Source organism: Choloepus didactylus, chromosome 1, assembly GCF_015220235.1.
Source record: "Choloepus didactylus isolate mChoDid1 chromosome 1, mChoDid1.pri, whole genome shotgun sequence".
In the NCBI taxonomy this organism is placed as follows: Eukaryota; Metazoa; Chordata; class Mammalia; order Pilosa; family Megalonychidae; genus Choloepus; species Choloepus didactylus.
In genome coordinates this window covers 143759517-143777848 of record NC_051307.1, presented here as the reverse complement: position 1 = coordinate 143777848, position 18332 = coordinate 143759517, and the positions used below count along the sequence as shown (strand labels likewise).

The 18332-nt window shown below is 36.7% G+C and overlaps 1 protein-coding gene across 1 annotated transcript in view; it reads left to right on the top strand.

The window, feature by feature from the left end:
• The window catches only part of LOC119539194 (mediator of RNA polymerase II transcription subunit 12-like protein), a 73890-nt gene extending 57733 nt beyond the window's left edge, over positions 1-16157 (top strand). The window contains exons 26-28 of the mRNA XM_037842498.1: positions 341-454; positions 13257-13338; positions 15725-16157. Of these exons, the coding sequence (XP_037698426.1) occupies positions 341-454; positions 13257-13338; positions 15725-15777 (249 nt within the window). The 3' untranslated portion in view covers positions 15778-16157. The remainder of the gene's footprint in view (positions 1-340; positions 455-13256; positions 13339-15724) is intronic.
• The last annotated feature ends 2175 nt before the right edge of the window (positions 16158-18332 follow it).

The window sequence follows — 18332 nt, the reverse complement described above, 5'->3', positions numbered from 1 at the left end:
TGTCTAACTTAAAATAGGGTGGTAAAACATGTGGAAAGGCAAATGACATGAAAGGAGTTAAAACAGTAAGTACAAAGGATATCCCTGGACAGTGTATGAAAAAATGACCCGGGTGGTGTAGGGTGATTACTGTGTCTACAGAAGGGAGAAGTTTGGGGTTGGAGAAGTCGGAGAAGACTTCATGGAGGAGCAGAATGTTTGACAAGGCAAAGATGAAATGGGCAGATACATTATTTTTGCTGTAACAAAATTGTTATGTAAAAGCTGTGTATTGTTGGGGGGAGGTTGTAAATAATATTAAACCCAACTAAAAGTGTATAATCCTTTTCTTTCTTTCCAGATGCAGCAGCCCCAGCAGCCCACCCAGCCCCAGCAGCCCGCCCAGCCCCAGCAGTCCTCACAGCCCCCGAGTCAGGCCCTGGGTCTCCAAGCAATGCAGCCCCAGCAGGCTTTGGTAAGCCCTGGTGTTCTAGAGCCAGACGTGGGTTGCTTCTTTAAAGGCTGGTTGCAGTTTAAAGTCCATAAAATTGTAAAGAATTGGAATTGCCTAAATATACCCCAGCAGTTTTTCCCTAGAACTTTATCAGAGTTGGTTTTGATGGTTGTTATAGTTGGTAGTTGTGGTTTCATTTAAAGGTATAAATACAGGTTTCAGTAGGTTACACCATTTGCTATCTTCAAATTTCTCATACTACTCCATGAACTAAAATATTTACATTTAGACCTTGTTTTTTCTAAGAAATATTAAAATGATAATTTATTACATACGTTTAGAAGATTATTTTTCTTTATTGTGATCTTAGCTACAAAAATTTTCATGGAATGCATCTCTTATGGTTCACTTCTCTAGCTTTGTAAATCAAGTTTGGAAATGTCATGCGTAGCATCAAAGTTGTGAGGCCTCAGTATTTTACAGTAGCCTTCACTTTTGCAAATGCTGTACCCCTGAGTTTTTGTTAATTTCCATTTTTCTTGAAATTGGATCTTTTTTCTATTTACTTAAAAACAAATGTATTTTAAAAGGAAACATTTTACCACCACCATCAATGGTCACATCACTTGCCACATATAGGAAATACCTGAGAAAATAAGTATTTATTGAAAAGGAAAAAGAATTGAGAAGAGAATCGAATGAATGATGTGGGAGTTGTGTGAGTGAGAACTGGCTAAGATCATCTGGCTTACTCTGTGTCTCTCATACTTTGGGAAACCTTCGTGTACACTGTTTTTGTGCAGGATAGTTTCACAGCTTGTAGAAAAGGCACAACATGGACTGTGCAACAGTATGTTAAGAGGAATCTGAGTAGAATATGACATCCCCAGTATATTTTATAAACCTCTGCCTCGGCCAGTTCAATCTCCATTTTTTTAGAAAATTCTTCTGTATCATAGATGTAGCTTGTCTTGGTGATTTTTTTTTTTTTTTTTTTTTTTTGATGTGTCTGTGGCATTCATTACAAACCACCTCAAAAATCCTTAATAAAGTAGAGGCAGTATATAAGCATTTACAGACAGCCTTCTTCTTTATCGTTAGAAGTGTATTAGAAGGAACTGGCTGACCATTGTTTATAAATGTTACAGAAGGCACTCCTTTGGATGGGATACTGCTAGCTGACCCTAAAATAAGATGTAACTTTTTATTTTGAAATAATTTCAGACTAACAGAAAAGTTACAAGAATAGCACAAAGAATTGGTGATAAACTCTTCACTCAGACTCACAGTTCTTAGCATTTTTCCGAAATTGTTTTGTCATTCTCTCTTTATATATATATATTTCTGACTCATATATATGAGTAAATTATAGACACATGCCCTTTACCCTAAATACTTGAGTATTTTTTTCTCAAGAACAAGGTTATTGTCTTACAAAAACTTGGTACAATTATTAAAATCAGGAATTTAACATTGATTCAATACTATAATCACTAAATTTGTTTTGTTTTGTGCCAGCTGTCCCAGTAATGTCTTTTACTGCGTTTTTCCTCTGGTCCAGAATTGCACATTGCATTTAGTTTTCATGTCTTTTTATTCATCTGTAATCTGGAGCAGTTCCATAGTCTTCCTTTGTCTTCATAATGTCTACATGTTTGAGGTATATTTGGCTATTTATTTTGTCAAAGATTCTACAATGGACTTGTCTGATGTTTCCTCACGATTAGATTCCGGTTATATATTTTAGGCAGGAATATCACAGAGATGGTGTGTCCTTCTCAGTGTATTCAGTTGTTATATAAATGGTACTGGTAAATCCCATTATTAGTGATATACTTAAATATCTTTGTTTAGTTGGTGTCTGGTAGATTTTGCCTCTGTAAAGTTATTTTCTCTTTGTAATTAATAAATAATTTGTTGGGATTGTTTGTTACAATCTAATTGTTCTGTTACTCATCAAACTTCTTCCATTAGTTTTAGCATCTATTAAATTATTCTTGGCTAAATCCATTTTTACTATGGAAGTGAAAAAATGATGATTTTCTAGCTCCATTATTTTGCCATTTAACAGCTGGCATTCTGTTGTAAGGAAGAGTCCCCTGCCCAATTGTCTGTTTAAACAGGAAGTCTAGCAGTCGACTCTCTGATTTTAAAATGTACAGCTGCTGTGAAGAACTCAAAGTCTTCCTCCAACTTCACCAGTACAGTATAGTTAGGTATGGCGTCAATTTAATTAAATCTGGCAATTTAAAAAACCATCTTCCACTAGATATATTTAAAATCAGATGGTAAAAAACTTAAAATAGTTGCTCTCTTTTGTTTCTGTATACAGCAAAATATTCTTGTGTATTTTGACCGAAAGCCAAGAAATGAATGGTAAAGTATCTGCAAATTGTGGCATATTGAGTGTTTGGAATATTTTATGTTGAACTAGCAAATCCTTAGCCTTTTTTCCTTTCTAATTTAAAATGATAACTTCTCATACTGTAAGACTCATGTTAGCAGCAGAGGATTATGTAAAAAAGCAGGGTAAAAAACCGTAACATACCTTTTCAGAGATTTAATGGAAATTCATAGATGAGCACTTGACTAGTAATTAAACAGAACCACATAATTTGGGAACTGTAACTACTTTGGCCAGCCACTGTCAGTAAGGGAATGGTTATATAATGCCTACTTTTACAGAAAAGCAAACTTTAAATACAGGACTGCTTTAGAATATATAATGGTATGGTATTCTATATTTTCACCTGTTTTTTAACTTTTGATTCAGATATGTAAATAAACACCTTGTATATAAAATATGTACATTTTGTAGCTCAAAAATAATCTATATATTTAGTTAAACAGATGTATAACTGCCATCATAAGACCTGAAATTTTATATTTCAAAAATGTTGACTTTAGTTTGTGGTGCATCTTCTTATAAAATAATTAAATATATTAACAAAAAACTCGGATTTGATTGGCATCTACAATTAAACATTGACAAGATCTTTCCTGTTAATCTTTCCCTTCGGCCTTTCATCCACCTGTTATTAAACATTTTTTAGTTGGCTCATTATAGAACATGTAGGAAATATATAAAATACTTACTAAAAGTATAAAATCAGTTTTATTCTTAGCAAGTCAGGCTACATAAAAACAGATGAATACCATTGGTCAGAGGCAAATATCAAGTGCCTGAAATTGTAAGAGTTATTTTGGGTAGGGTAAAAAATAAACCTTTGATTCCATCACAAATTTCTCTTGATAGGTCCAGGGTAGAAATTTTCTTTCAACCATTTGAAGCAGGGGATCAGCTAATGTAGAATTGAGAGAAGACTCTGCCCCTGTGTTCAACCAGAATTAAGGCATGCGTATTGTAAAGGACTTTAACATCTCTCTGCGCATCTGAAATTTTCATAAATATTTAATATATTTGTTAGGCATAAAATATATATATCAAATCTATTCAATATTGATTTGTAAGACAGACTGAAGTTTTGTAATGTAACAGGTTGTATTTCAATTGCTGTTAAACACACTACCATACCAGGGATTGAGCAGGTTGGTCATAATATGACACACAGTATTTCTCCATTTTATTCACAGGAAAATATTTTCAAAGAAACAAAAGTTTTCATTCACAGCAACTTTAATGGACAGTAAAATCCACAGGAGGCTTTTTATGACCTGTTCTTTTCCATAAGTTCGATTTTTCCCAAAAGCTACATTGAAAAGCAAATGGCTTATTTTGTGATTTAGAGCACTATTTTGTAATCTAGGCAGCAAATTTCTTCTACAAAAGCAAAAATATGGTATATGTCATAAGTCTTACAATGGGATAGGAAAAGTTAAAGTATTTAGAAAAGTTTAAATGTTTAGACTCAGAATTGTTAGATTTCAGAATTAGAAATTACAGAGGTGGTCAGTGATCTTGGATATTTATCTTATTGTAATTAGTTTAGCTCTTTTATTTAGCAGGCTTGGGTATATATACTTTTATTAACATAGTCCATATATTTGTAATTTTAAACAGCTATGAAGTTAGCATTATATTGCTTTGATGTCATTTGTTTAAACATACCAACCACTATTGAACATTTAGATTGTACCCAATTTTAAAAATAGTACTATCAGGGATACTTTGATGTAAATGCTATTCCTCTTTTTTGGTCTTCTCACTTAAAAGAAAATAGAAGTATAGGGAAAAAGTTCTCTCTAATTGTATACCTTTAGAACAGCAACACCCCAGAATCTAACAGTAGTAAGACAAATTTTGTATTCCTTTTTATCTTTTGGTATTGTTCCTTTACTTATTAGCTCAACTAAGATTTTTTTATAAGTGTTATAAATATGTCTATATTTACTTTAAACATCTGGCCAATGTTCCCCATTCAGTTTCTTTCTTTGCTGGAGAAGAGCGTGGTTAAGCTGGTTTTTAAGAGAAGGCAGCGCTGACTCATTTGAGGTTTTGATTCTTGTGGTATCAGGGGGAGAAGTGGTCATGGTAACACAGCCACCACTCTCCCTGTGATTTGTCTCTACCACATTCACAATTCAGTTCAATCAGTGCTTCTTCCATATGCACAGCAGAGACCAGCACCTGTGAATGCTGTGGAGCACACCGGTGAAGTGGCAATCATGGTTCCTGCCACTCGAAGACTTACAGTCGCGAGAAATGGTTGAGTGGCAGCACTGTGTGCACGGAAGGTAGTGCGTGGCTGCTGGATTTTGATAGGAAAAGTCAGAGAGGTCAGGAAGGGTAAGAGATGTTTGGGAAGTCTTGATGAAGGAGGTCGAATGTGGTGGACCTCTTGGAGGACAGCAGGATTTGATTTGCTGCTTCCAGTCTGTTCCTGTTGACAGCATTCAAGGAGTCAAAAGAAACTTAGAACAGAAGTTGATGTTTATTCAAAACGTAGTGTCATTGGAAAACAGAGAGCGCTTTTCTGTGAAAAGAACAGTAAAAAGAGTAGAAAAAGTCCATGTTTACCAATGAAATCTGGTGTCTGCTTAGTATCAATGCCTGTGTTGTCATTTGCTCACTTAAGTGACTTGTCTTCTGTGAAGGAAGAATATCTGAAAGTAAAGACTGGATGCTCTTGCTGAGAAAATCTATTTGGCATCTCCAATTTCGGCCTTAATTTTAGGCTTGAAAAATACTGTTTAAAGCTTATGAGTTGTTATGATGAAGTATGTTAGACAGACCATGGGCTTTTCTTTGAAGCTACTTCCAGCTTTTAAAAAATATTACACCATCTTGCTGTGTCATTTCTTTTCATCTTAAACTCAAGCTGTTTGTAACCTGGAAAATATCCTAACAGAGAGCTTTAAAAAGTTTGCCTTTTAAATTGACTGCTAACCTGTGTCAGTATCAAATTACACTGAATAATTTAACTTGTTTTAAAAATATTGCATAATAGAAGCAATAAGTTACGTAAGCAAGGGCTTTAACTTTGAGTCACACATCACGTGGAATTGTATAGTTTTCCTTGAGGAATTCATATATTCCATTCAGGGAAAATGAGAAAATGTTCAGCATGCTTCTATAATTCAGAAGTGGAAGAAGTTAGGTCCAGAGAACTTTGTTGAGCCATGTTGCTTCCCTTTGTGTGAATTTGGAATTGGTATTTTTTTTTTTTTCCCTTTTGAGAAGGGAAAGGAGAAGTAATATTTATAGAAGGAGGTTGAAGATGATGTTCTGGGGACAGTTTTCATAATAGGAAAGCCAGTACCTCTGTTATATTTTTTCTCATTAAAACATGGTGCAGAGCAATTAAAAAAAAAAAAAAATGAGTGTATGAAAGCTCCTAGTTAACTGAAAAATAAAAGCATAATAAATACTCAAAAATGTACTGTATGGTTATCCTGGGTCTACACAGTCCTCTCCTGAATGTGCTACCCTGTCTAGGTAGAGATGTGGCTAAGTGTGTTTAACTTTTTCAGGCACTCAGAGGAGGGGGCCCGTGTCTTGTTGCTCTCCAGTCTCCTTGAGCTTGTGCTCATGAAGAGTTATGCTACATCCACCAGAACCTGAAACTTTTCTATGGAATCTGACAATTGACCATGTCGTTTTAAAATGTGTGCTACCCTCATGCTTTCTTCTTTTTTTCTCACTGTCAGTGTGGTCTCAGGAATAGGTAGAGCTAGGGCAGGGTCTGTGTTTCTTGTTGTTGTTGTTGTTTGTTGTTTTTTTAACTCACAGTGGTTTCCTTGAAACCCAGAAAAGTGCTTGGACTTCAGTAAATGTTCGTTGAATGATTCATTTGTTGAGTGTCATAGCAGTGGCAAAATAAAAATTTTACACATTATCCATAAGAAAAGGCAAAAAATCAGAAGGTAAGATGGGGCTAAACTCACCATGAGTTAGTGTGAAGTTCCATTACTGGGAACCCCAGGCCCTGGTGCTGATTTAATCAGTGTTCTGCTTCTGCTGCTGACAGAGCAAGCCAGCCCAGATAATTTGGCTTTTCTGAGACAAAAAGGATTCAATGACATTTATTTAAATAGAAATCACTATTTTAGTAACACATTTTTGCCTTTGCAATGATTGAGTGGAAAACGTAAAATGTATACAAAGAAATGTGTGTCATCAAAATAGGGATTTAGGATTCAGTCAAAATGCTTTTTTATTCTTTTAAGTTTAGCAGATAACTGTGTTCCAAAAAAATGGTTATACTCCCTTGGCCAGTTATACCAAATTGACATTTATTAAGCTCTGGCTCTGTGTTTGCAACAGGAGAGTGCTACAGCTGCTGACCAAGAAAACTCAAAATCCTGGGAGCTAAATAGAGAAAACAGTTGGCATGTAGATGTTTGATAATAGATGCATCTCCACAGGACTAAGGATGCAAAAACAGTGACTAACTCTCTAAGTATTTTATTAGAGCAGTTGTAGGTTCACAGAAACATTGTGCAGGAAGTAGAGTTTCCTCGTACTCCCCTTTCACACACACACAGTTTTCCCTATTATTAACATTTTGCATTAGTGTGGTGATTTTGTTACAATGCATAGAACAATATTACTATAATTATACTATAGATTTTAGCACACTATTTGCCTTATGTTGTACAGTTCTATGGGTTTGTGTGGTAGGAGAAGGAGAATTTATATACAACCTAAAATTTCTCTTTTTTTTCCCTTTTTGAGTATACCATTCATTGGTGTTAATTATATACACAAAGTTGTACCTCCATCCCTATCATCTATTGCCAAAACTTTTTCATCACCCTAAACAGAAACTCCCTACCAATTCAATATTAACTCCCCAGACCCCTTCTCCATTGGCCCTTGGTAACCCATATTCTAGATTGTAACTCCATGAATGAGCATACTCTTCTTATTTCATATAAATGAGATCATACTGTATTTGTCCCTTTGGTCTGGCTTATTTCACTCAACATATCTTCAAGATTAATTCATATTGTTGCAGCATCGGAACTTCTTTCTTTTTTACAGCTGAATAATATTCCACTGTATATATATATATATATATATATATATATATACCACATTTTGTTTATCCATTTATCGGTTGATGGACACTTGAGTTGCTCCCATCTTTTGGCAATTTTGAATAATGCTGCTATGAACATCAGTGTGCAAATGTTTATTCTAGTTGTTGTTGTAGAAGTTCTTTATAATTTCTGGATATTAAACCCTTATCAGATACATGATTTCCAAGTATTTTCTCTCATTCTGTAGGTTGTCTTTTTTCTTTTATGATGAAGTCCTTTGATACACGAAAGTTTTTAATTTTGATAAAGTTTCATTTATCTATATTTCTTTTATGGTTTGTACTTTTGGTGTAAAGTCTGAGAAACCAGCACCTAACAGAAGGTCCTGAAGATCTTTCCCTATGTATTCTTCTAGGGGGTTTATAATTTTAGTTCTTTTTATTTGAGTATTATTATTTTAGTTCTTATTATTTGTGTTAATTTTTGTATACGGTGTGAGGTAGAGGCCCACCTAGCAGTCTTTTACATATGGCTAAATAATTGGCTAACTTCTTAAATGTCTAAGGGAGAAGATGATTACCTGAGCCTATCCATGAAGGATGAATAGATTTTTACAAGAGTGTGGGTTGGGATAAAGGGAGAAGTGTATTCTAGGAAGAGGGATTAATACTTGCAAAGACAGAGGTGAGAGAGCCCATACTTATCACCTGTATGGATATATTCCCAAAGAATCTTCATTCATCACATTCATTATACACAGATTGTGACTTTTAGGTCCTCTATTAAACCTTAGTGAACCTATTTATTGCCCTGTTTTGGTAAATTAAAATCCTGACTCCCATTATAGTGATGATTCCCAAATGTAGCGAGGCATCAGAACCACATGGGAGAACCATATACAAAATACAGATATCCATCCAGCACATTTCTCCCAGAACTTCTAATTTGGGAAGTCTGGGGAGGAGGGCTAGGATGGTGATTCTTTAAATTCCCTTGATAGTTTTATGCTCCCTCAGCCATGTACACAGTACAGTTTACAAGAGTTATTTAGTGACTTGATTTGAAATGCTCAGTAGCGAAGTTTATACAGGGAAGTCAGTTGTGCTCTCTCTTCCCCTGGCAGTTGGTGCTCCAGAGGTCGGGGAAATTGCAAGTGGGGTGTCTGCCTGCTTGTTCCATATACGTGTGAAAGCAAGTTAAAATTAGCATCAGGGTTACCTTGAGAGGAAACAGATGCCATAAAACACAACAACTGAAAAAACTGTAGAACAGTCAGATCAGTTCTACCACTTCCTTCTGGTCAGCCTAACAAAGCTGTTCTCAAAGTTCTTTGCCTCAGAACCACTTCACATTCAAAAATTAGTTATTGTATTATTTACTATATTAGAAATCAAAGCAGAAATATTAAAGGTTTTATTTAGTAATGGATTTGAAAATAAACTCATTACATGTTAAAATTACATATTTTATGAAATACCTACTTTTTCAAAATAAAAAATTAGAAGAATGACATTGTTTTACATTTTTTGCAAATTTCTTTAATGTTCAAGTTAATAGAAAATGTTTAGTTTGTTGTAATGCCTTGTAGCCTTGGGAAGACTGCTGGGTACACTCATGAGAGGATGAGAGTGATAAAAGCAAATAATATTGTTATTATTATGAAAATAGTTTTGACCTTTTAGACACCCTGAAAGTCTCAGGGACTCTCTAGAGGTCCCTAGACACATTTTGAGAACTTTTGTATGTATACTGCCTCTTAAGGTCACATAACAGACCCCCCCCTCCCCCGCCATTTCCCAACACACATACACACATAACATATATATACATAAACACACACATACACACACACACGGACACAAGCAAATTTCTGACCTGCCTGGTTACTGCCTAGGCTCCTCAAAATATAGAATTTGAGGAGATCACTACAATGTGTCATTCTTTGAATTACTCTGTTTGAAGAAAACTTTAAATAAACATAAAGAAGGCACCTAGTATTTATTAAATGAATAAATGTTAGATATTTATGAAATGTGTACCCCAATATGCTAGTTAACCAGCTGATTCAAGTTAGACATCTTTGCAGCCAGCCACTAATATTTCCAATTAAGGGTTGCATTGGATAGTGGTTAGGATCTTCAACTCTGGGTCCAGAATGCTTAGTTTGAATCCCAGCCCCAGTACTTAGTAGTGATCGTGGACAAGTCACTTAATCTCTCTGAGCCTCAGTTTCCTCATCTGTAAAATGACAATAGCAGTAAAGGTTCACCATCCCTTACATTCATTTCCAAAATGCAGACACCTCTGAAAATGGAAATATTATTTGTAACTCATTTAACAGTAAAATATGATCTGAACCCACTTAGTAAAAAAAGAGCTGACCTGAACAATTAGGAGGCTCTTTTCATTTATGCTATCTGGTATAAACGGATAAATCCTATTTGGTATAGTCATGTGCTTTGCTACAGAAGTTCAGTATGTTTTTATGGAGTGCTTAGCTCCTGCTTGATCTTTATGTTATGAATGCTTCATAGTAAACTGTCTATGCACTGAATTCTAAAACATATCTGCCCCAAGGACTTTGGATAAGTATTGAGGATAGTTTCTATGGTATCAGGATTATATGGACATGCATATAAATAGATATAGATACACACACTCTAGAACAGTGCCTAACATAGTACCATTTAAAGTTTTCTTAAATGAATAACTATGTAATATTTCTAAATAAGCATTGAAATAACTTAATAAAAGAGAAAGCAATTCTTATTTTACTAACATTTCTACATAAATAAAAGATGGATTTTTGTTTTATTTTTTCCTGTTGATTTGGGACAATACAAAAAAAACGGCAAGGTACTATTTTCTAGCTTTCCATCTAGGGGAAATAGTAACATTGGTGGAAGAAATAGTTCTCCAGCTGTGCCAGTTTGGATGTATTATGTCCCCCAAAATGCCATTATCTTTGATGCAATCTTGTAGGGGCAGACGTGTTAAAGTTGATTAGGTTGGAACCTATTGATTGTTTCCATGGAGATGTGACTCAGTCAACTATGGGCAAGACCTTTGATTGGATAATTTCCGTGGAGGTATTACCCCACCCATTCAGGGGGGGTGTTAATTGGATCACTGAAGTCGTATAAAGGAGTTCACAGACAGAAGGACCTCAGAGCAACTGAGTGACATTTGAAGAGGCGCTGCAGCCAAGAGAGACACTTTGAAGAATGCACAGGAGCTGAGAGAGGAGCTGGAACACAACCTGGGATCAGCAGACACCAGTCACATGCCTTCCCAGCTAACAGACGTTTTCGAATGCCATTGGCCTTCCTTCACAGAAGGTATATGTGTTGAAGCCATAGTTTGGATACTTTTATGGCCTTAACACTGTAACTTTGTAACCAAATAAACTCCCTTTATAAAAGCCAATCCATTTCTGGTATTTTGAGTAAGGGATAGCATTAGCAAACTGGAACACCAGCTTTGTGTATCTTTCTTGTTATTAGGAAGGTTGTAGAAATTGAAGATACTTCAGAGGTGGTCATTCCTTAGTCATTCCATAACTACTGAGCACTTTCTGTGTGCTTGCCCTGCTGGGTACTAGGTATTCAGCAGTAGATAAGCCCAAGTCTTCATCCTTAAGTTGCTCATAGTCTAGAGGGAAAGAAATGGTTGAGCTAGGTGCAGTGACAGATACTCAGCTTTAAAGGAAACAACCCAGTGATGCATTATAATTAGGATTGTCAGGTAAAATATAGGACTCTCAGTTAAATTAGAATTTCAGATAAACAGAGAGTAACTTTTTAGTATAAGTATGTCTCAAATATTGCACAGTGTCTACTTATACTAAATAAAATACTTGTCACCTGCAATATTTGGAACATACTTATACTAAAAAAGTTTGTTGTTTATCTGACATTCCAATTTAACTGGATGTTCTGTATTTTTATTTGCTAAATTTGGCAACCCTGCCTATAATCTGGGCTATTCTTGGCAATATTGGCAAGCTCTGATTAAATAGATAATGCACTCATACTGGGTAGTTGAGGAATTTAATGAAGAGACTATTTTAAAAGGTATGGGAAGGAATAGAGAAACCAGCTAGGGATGATGTAGCATCCAGGGCTGGCAACAGTTACAACCCCCAGGCTCAATGGGGTAAGAAGTGCCAGAGAACTGAATGGAGACTGTTCCGTGACAGGAGCTGTGGTCTTTCCGGAGGGGAATAAGGAGAGACTCGTTATAGGGAGAATTGGAAAAAAAAAAAAAACAAAACAAAACTTTCCACTGCTCCCTCCCACCTCACTTTGCTCTTGCCTTCCCATCTGGTAGAAATCTGAAAACAAGAGAGCCAGCCCAGTTGTGCACTTCATACTGGCCGGCATCATGTGCAGAAAGCAGGGTGGAGAATGGGTCTCTAGAGGCAAATGGGAAATAGTGCAGTTCTGCTGTGTATATGGTCAAGAAATTATTGTATCAGAACACTTGCTTTGTTGCAACAACAATGAACCTGGTGGAAGGGGGGGGTGGGGTGGGGAAGGAAATGGGAAGAAAAAAATGGAAGGAGTGACAGTTTGAAATTAGAATGTTAAAAAAAAATTAGTACTAAGATGATTCTAATCAAAAGTACTTTTGCTTCCACCAATTACTGATTTTTTCCCCCTTTGGAATAACTGCCACAATTCCTTAAATAGAATGGATATAACCAGGGCCCCCATATTGTGCATCAGTCCTGATTCTTCCTACTGACCCTGTACTTGCACAACCCCGAGAATGAGTGCCTTCTTAAAGTTTGCACCCTCGGCACCTCACTCGCCTCACCCCAGCCCTGGCCCTGGCAACTACAGGCTGAGGTGGAATTAATGGATTGGGCAACCAGACCCACCATCAAGCGGGAGGACACAGTCCCAAATGAGTCCTAGATCTCGGCCTCACCACATTTACTTTTCGAATGCATGCAAGGCAAGGCTTGTGGTGCCTGAACAAATCCGCCAACCAGTGAACTTTAATTTGGCAATGAAATTTATGTCTAATACCATGATATTAATGAGTGAACAGGTAAAGCAGGAGATAACAAAGATATTGAACCACCGGGCCACCTCTGGAGTGTGAACTCCTTGATCAAGGTTCTCCATATAAATGCTAACTAACAATTCTCCAGAAGAATGGGTTCCTGAACCAGGTGGTCACTTCAGATGTCAACCATTGCCACCAGGGTGCAAATGAAAATTAATTTGCACACCCTGGGCATCATACCTTTATATTTAAAAGTACATTACATTAAAAGCACATTACAGACTCTTTGAGCCCAGGATTTACTTTGTCCTTGTCTGTGATTGGCACCATGTGCTGATTTCCATCTTTTCTCCTGTTGCAATTGCAGTTTCCCAGGCAAGGCTTGCAGCAGACCCAGCAGCAGCAACAGACGGCCGCCTTGGTGCGGCAGCTCCAGAAACAGCTTTCTAGTAAGTACTCCTGTCTGTCGTAAAACAGACAGTTACCAGGAAATTAAGAGCAAAGAAACAGACAATCAAGAAAAACACAAGTAGTGGCTCCGTAAAAACTGCACCAAATTTCTCGGTACCTTTTTCATCTTCAGTTCCAGAGTGTTTTGTTTTTAATTTAAATGCTTTCTTTCCTGGAAAAGCCCCAATTTTTTTTCTTGAATTCTGGAAATGTTTCTTTTCATTTGGGGACACCTTGTGGAATTGCAGGTATCCATTTTATAAAGCCACAGGGTTCAGAGAATAACTCAGCTGATGCCCTTAGTTATACAGCTGAATGTGGGTAGGTGGCAGCCTTTCAAAGGTCTATAGATATAGGGAGGCCAGCACTAGAACCCACCTCCTGATCACTAGGGCTTTCCCTGCTGTTACCACTGCACCACTCTACCCTTCCAGAGAATGATGTGGAGAAATCAAAACCTATAACATCACAGACAGTATGGCAGGGCAGTGTTTTCTCACCACTGATGTTGCTTCCTGTGCAGGTGTGCTGCTCTCTGGAGCCCTCTAGAGTTGGCTTGCTTCTCTAGAGCGGCTACCCATACCCATTTCATCCTATATCGTCTGGAAGCCAGCAGTGAATTAAATCGCCCCTGAGCTGGAGCCACAGGACAGGAAATTGTTGTAGCAATGGGAGTGAGCCCCCTGTGAGACAAAGAATACTAGCCTGGAAGTTAAGAGACCTAAGTTCTGATGCCAGCTCTACCATCATTAGCTGGGTCTTAGAGTTTTTTTTCATCCATGCAGTGAGGAGTGCAACTAGCAAATTCTTCTGAATCTTGGAGTATGTGCCTCTGATGTACAGAGTAAAGACCAGCTAGGGATGAAGGCAGTGGTACTGGTCTGGTAATCTGCTGATGTTATAAGGAAAAGGGTCGGCTTGGTTTTAGTCTTGATTTGCTGCCTAGTTGCTATCAGTGTTGATGCTCCGGCAGAATGAGCACAACTCTTATACCTCGGTACTTCTACCAGTATATAACCCAAGATCATTTTTTTTTTCTTTAAAAATATTTCATTCTTATGGCCTCATTTAATTTCAGTTAAGTCACATAAATCATCTTTCTGAACTACTCTTTAATAAGTGTGGTCTATTAAGCAAATTTGTGATTAAAATATTATTGTTTCATTAATTCCAGAGTTCATATTCTTGCAGGCTAAACAGGGAATATAATTTTGAGGCAGAGGTAGCAGGTTATATTTTAGATTTTTTTAATATTTAGAAATATTTACTTATGATTTTAACATAGCATCTATTTGGAGAGTATATCTGTACTTGTTTTCTGTCTACCAGTGCTCAAGAGTGCAGCATTTTTTCTTTTCTTATTTTCTTTTTAAGCCATCATTTATAGAGTACCTACTTAGATCCAGGCAGTATGACTTTACGTGTTATCAATTCACTTAATTCTTAAACCACCCTAGGAGGTTAGGTCTTACTGCCGTTTCCATATTATAGATGATGAAGCAACTGAAGAACTGTGCTAACAGTAAGAGGCAAAGCTGAGATTTGAACTCAGCCCATCTCCTTCAGAGCTCACCTCTAAACCACAACATATACTCTGCTACCTGATAAGAGCAGTTATGCCAACCCCCTTTTTTTAAATAGTGGCTACTAAACTGAGCTGCTCACTGCACCACTGCAGAGGACTCCTTTTATGTCATATCCCATGCGAATGGGGTCTCTGGATTTGAACAGTCCTGCTGGAGTTGTGCAAGTGGTAGCTGTGTCTAAAGCCGGTGTAGGGTTTGTTTGTTTGTTTTTTGTTGTTGTTTTATCTACTGATTACTTTTCCTGTGTGGGTGCGCTTGCGGGCATATTTGCATACACACACTTGTTTCCACACACATCGGCACTCACAGAACCCACTCTTGCACACCCATACCCTTTTGCAGAAAATTGCCCAGACCCAAGATGGGCAATAGAAAAACATTTATATTTCTGTCTCAACGATGATCATGTCTGAATTAAAGCAGAGTTGCTAGCTCATTTTTATAAATGTTTTGAAAACTTTCAGTATTTTATGAGACTTTTAGATCTTTCATATATTATTAGTATTGAGTTGTTTCTTAGTTCATAGGTGGAAACTTTGGATGGTCAAATTAACCTAATCCCAAAGCCTTACTTTGGCAGGGAGGGAGTCTGACATAGAGCCGGACCCACAGCATGGATGAATTCACCGGCATTTTGCGGCCCTTGTCACTAGGGTCTCCCGGAGCCACACTTGTACTCCCTGGCCACTCCATGTGTTCCCCTGTTGGCTGGGAATGAGAGCGATGACAAGAGGGTAGCAGGTACCTGTGGGCATAATTTTGCATCTGTAATTTTACTTGAATTTATTTTTCTCATTAGGTAACCAGCCACAGCAAGGAGTAACTCCCTATGGGCATCCTTCACACTTCTGAATCTGGAAGAGGGGAGACACGAAGTTTCATGTTTGCACTGAAAAATAGAAAATCAAATTCAATGCATTAGTCATTCTTAGAAATATCCCTTTGTTCTTTCATTTTGTTAGAGTTTTCCTATTATTTTATGTTACATTTCATCTGAAGGTGTTTAAACAAAAAAGCAAAGGGGAAGTTGTGGTTTGGTTTTGTTGCATTCACCTTTAAAGTACGTTTAATAATGTGGATCAACATATGGGCCTTCTCCAGGAAGAATCTGGTAACAGACTTTTGAAATTGGTGCTTTCTTGAATCTCATATTTACAGAAAGAATGATTTAGGGTGGATTTAAGATTTTTGTGTATTCATTAATGATGCTGACATCAACCCCCCTGCCCCCCACCCCCCCACTCACCCCCACCCCCCAAAACTGTGCTGGACCAAACTACTGATTTGAAAAGCATGTCAGACCTTGACTTAGGGACTTTGGGAAAGTTGACACCTTTATTCTGTATTCACCTTTGATGATGATATGGACATTTATTTGCATCACCTTAATTTGAAATGTTTGTAATTTCATAAGCACTTTATATACTTTAATTCTTACTTAAGTAGGATTTTTGTTTGCTTTCATTGTGGTCAAAAGGTGCTGAAACAGATTGTTGCTTAGTACTGAAACTCCCCAAGGTTTCTCTGAGAGCCACCTCAGATATGTGGAAGCCTGTTACAAGTAGCTGTACTCTGATTTGATTTCAGTAGCAAGATCATTGACCAGAGTCTTTGTGAAGGTACAAAATGGAAATTCTAAAAGCCTGAATGAACCACAGTGGAATCGTTCCAACCATTATTGCTAGGCTTGGCAAAAAATGACTCTCCAGTTCTGTTCTCCTGAACCTTATGCCAACTTGAGAGAAAAAGAAGTCTCACAGCTGGCCTGGCCTGAGATTCCACAGTGCTCAAACTTTACATCATTTCCAGAGAATCTGGCCCCGAAAGTCCAGAAGGTTCTGGTTTTCATAAAAGGTATATTTGCTGTTTATTTTGTATGGTAAGTATTTGCTATTTTGAATTTAATTATCAATGTCGGTGTCAGTCTTGGTTGTGTATTGCATATACTGTATTTATAAATTGGTGCAAAAAGCACAAGTAAATTATACATCAAATTTATTATAAAGAAATAGTAACTATTTTAACTTTGTTCAAGTATGTGGTAATTTGCTCCTATTAGGGTAAAAATACAGTAAATTATTATCAGTTTGTGAAACTTAAGAGTATTCCATATTTTTTTAGATTTAGAAGCATAAAAATTTGAATGTGAAAATTGCAGGGCATTTTAAAACATGTGGGGGATATTTTCCCATGTTCTGTATTCATTTTCTTTTGCCATATGATTTTACAGATAATCTAGTCAAGCATACTGTGAATAGATTTGTCTATAATGAGCAAACCATGTAAAACTACTTTTTTTAAATGTAGCTAGTATAACTTTAGTAGATGATTTCTTTTGCAAATCATTATATAAATAATTTATATCTTCCTCTGTGAGTTACTCATTGCGAATTTTGACTCATGCAAATGACCTCAAATACGTGTTAGCTTACTTTGCTGTGGCAACATCCACGTGAACTGCTTTGTACACTGTGAAAATCCTTCACTCCAGCCTGCTCATTTTGTGTTTACTCTGGGCTGGAAAAGACTTTGCCAAAATATTAAAGGCCATTCTTTTCACTAAATTAACATATGCTTTCAGAAGATGATTCTTTACATTTCAGCTAGTTTTGTATATCGAGTTTCCTTCTCTTGAGAATCATACTTAGAGTTCATGAAGTTATTTTTTTTCCAAAGTCATATATCCATATGATGACTGCATTGGCAAAACAACCGAAATGTGAATGTTTGTGCCTAGTGAGTCGTGTCCTGTTCTTTGTTCTTTTTCCCCTTTTCCAAGAATTATTGGTATTTAAAATGCCAGTTTTCAGTTTGAACCATATATTTTTGTAGCTCAATATTGCAAACAGCAGTAATACTGTTTCAAGAATGAGTGTTATAACATTTGTATGCACTTTATATTTTGCAGAAATTAATTTATTAATCATGTTGCACATGAAAGCTATGGGATATGCCTCTTTTTTTTTTTTTTTTTTTTAACTTGCATCCATTTCTTAAAATGAAGAAACCAATTCATAGTAAGGCCCTGTAATTCCGAGATCCTGTGGAATACTGAGGAAAGCTAGAGCTGATTTTCCCCTATGCATTATCAAAAAAGCAGCTGGAACTTCAATCTTACATTTTCCCCCATTTAATCTTCTGTTCTGAGAGGTTTACTTATTTTTTCTTTTCTAGCCAGTGCATTAGATTGCATTGAAAGCATAAGTGAAAGCCCCATCCTATGGCAGAACCTGATAATTTGCTTGCTGAGACAGAAAATTTTCTTAGCATAAGATGAAGATCCCAGCTTCCCTCAGAGATAAAAATCTGAGATTCTAATGGAGTTGGATATACTTTATACCTATCACAATTGTTGGATATAAGAAGCCCTTCGTCATGCCTGTTGACCCTGTAGGCTCATTCCTGAT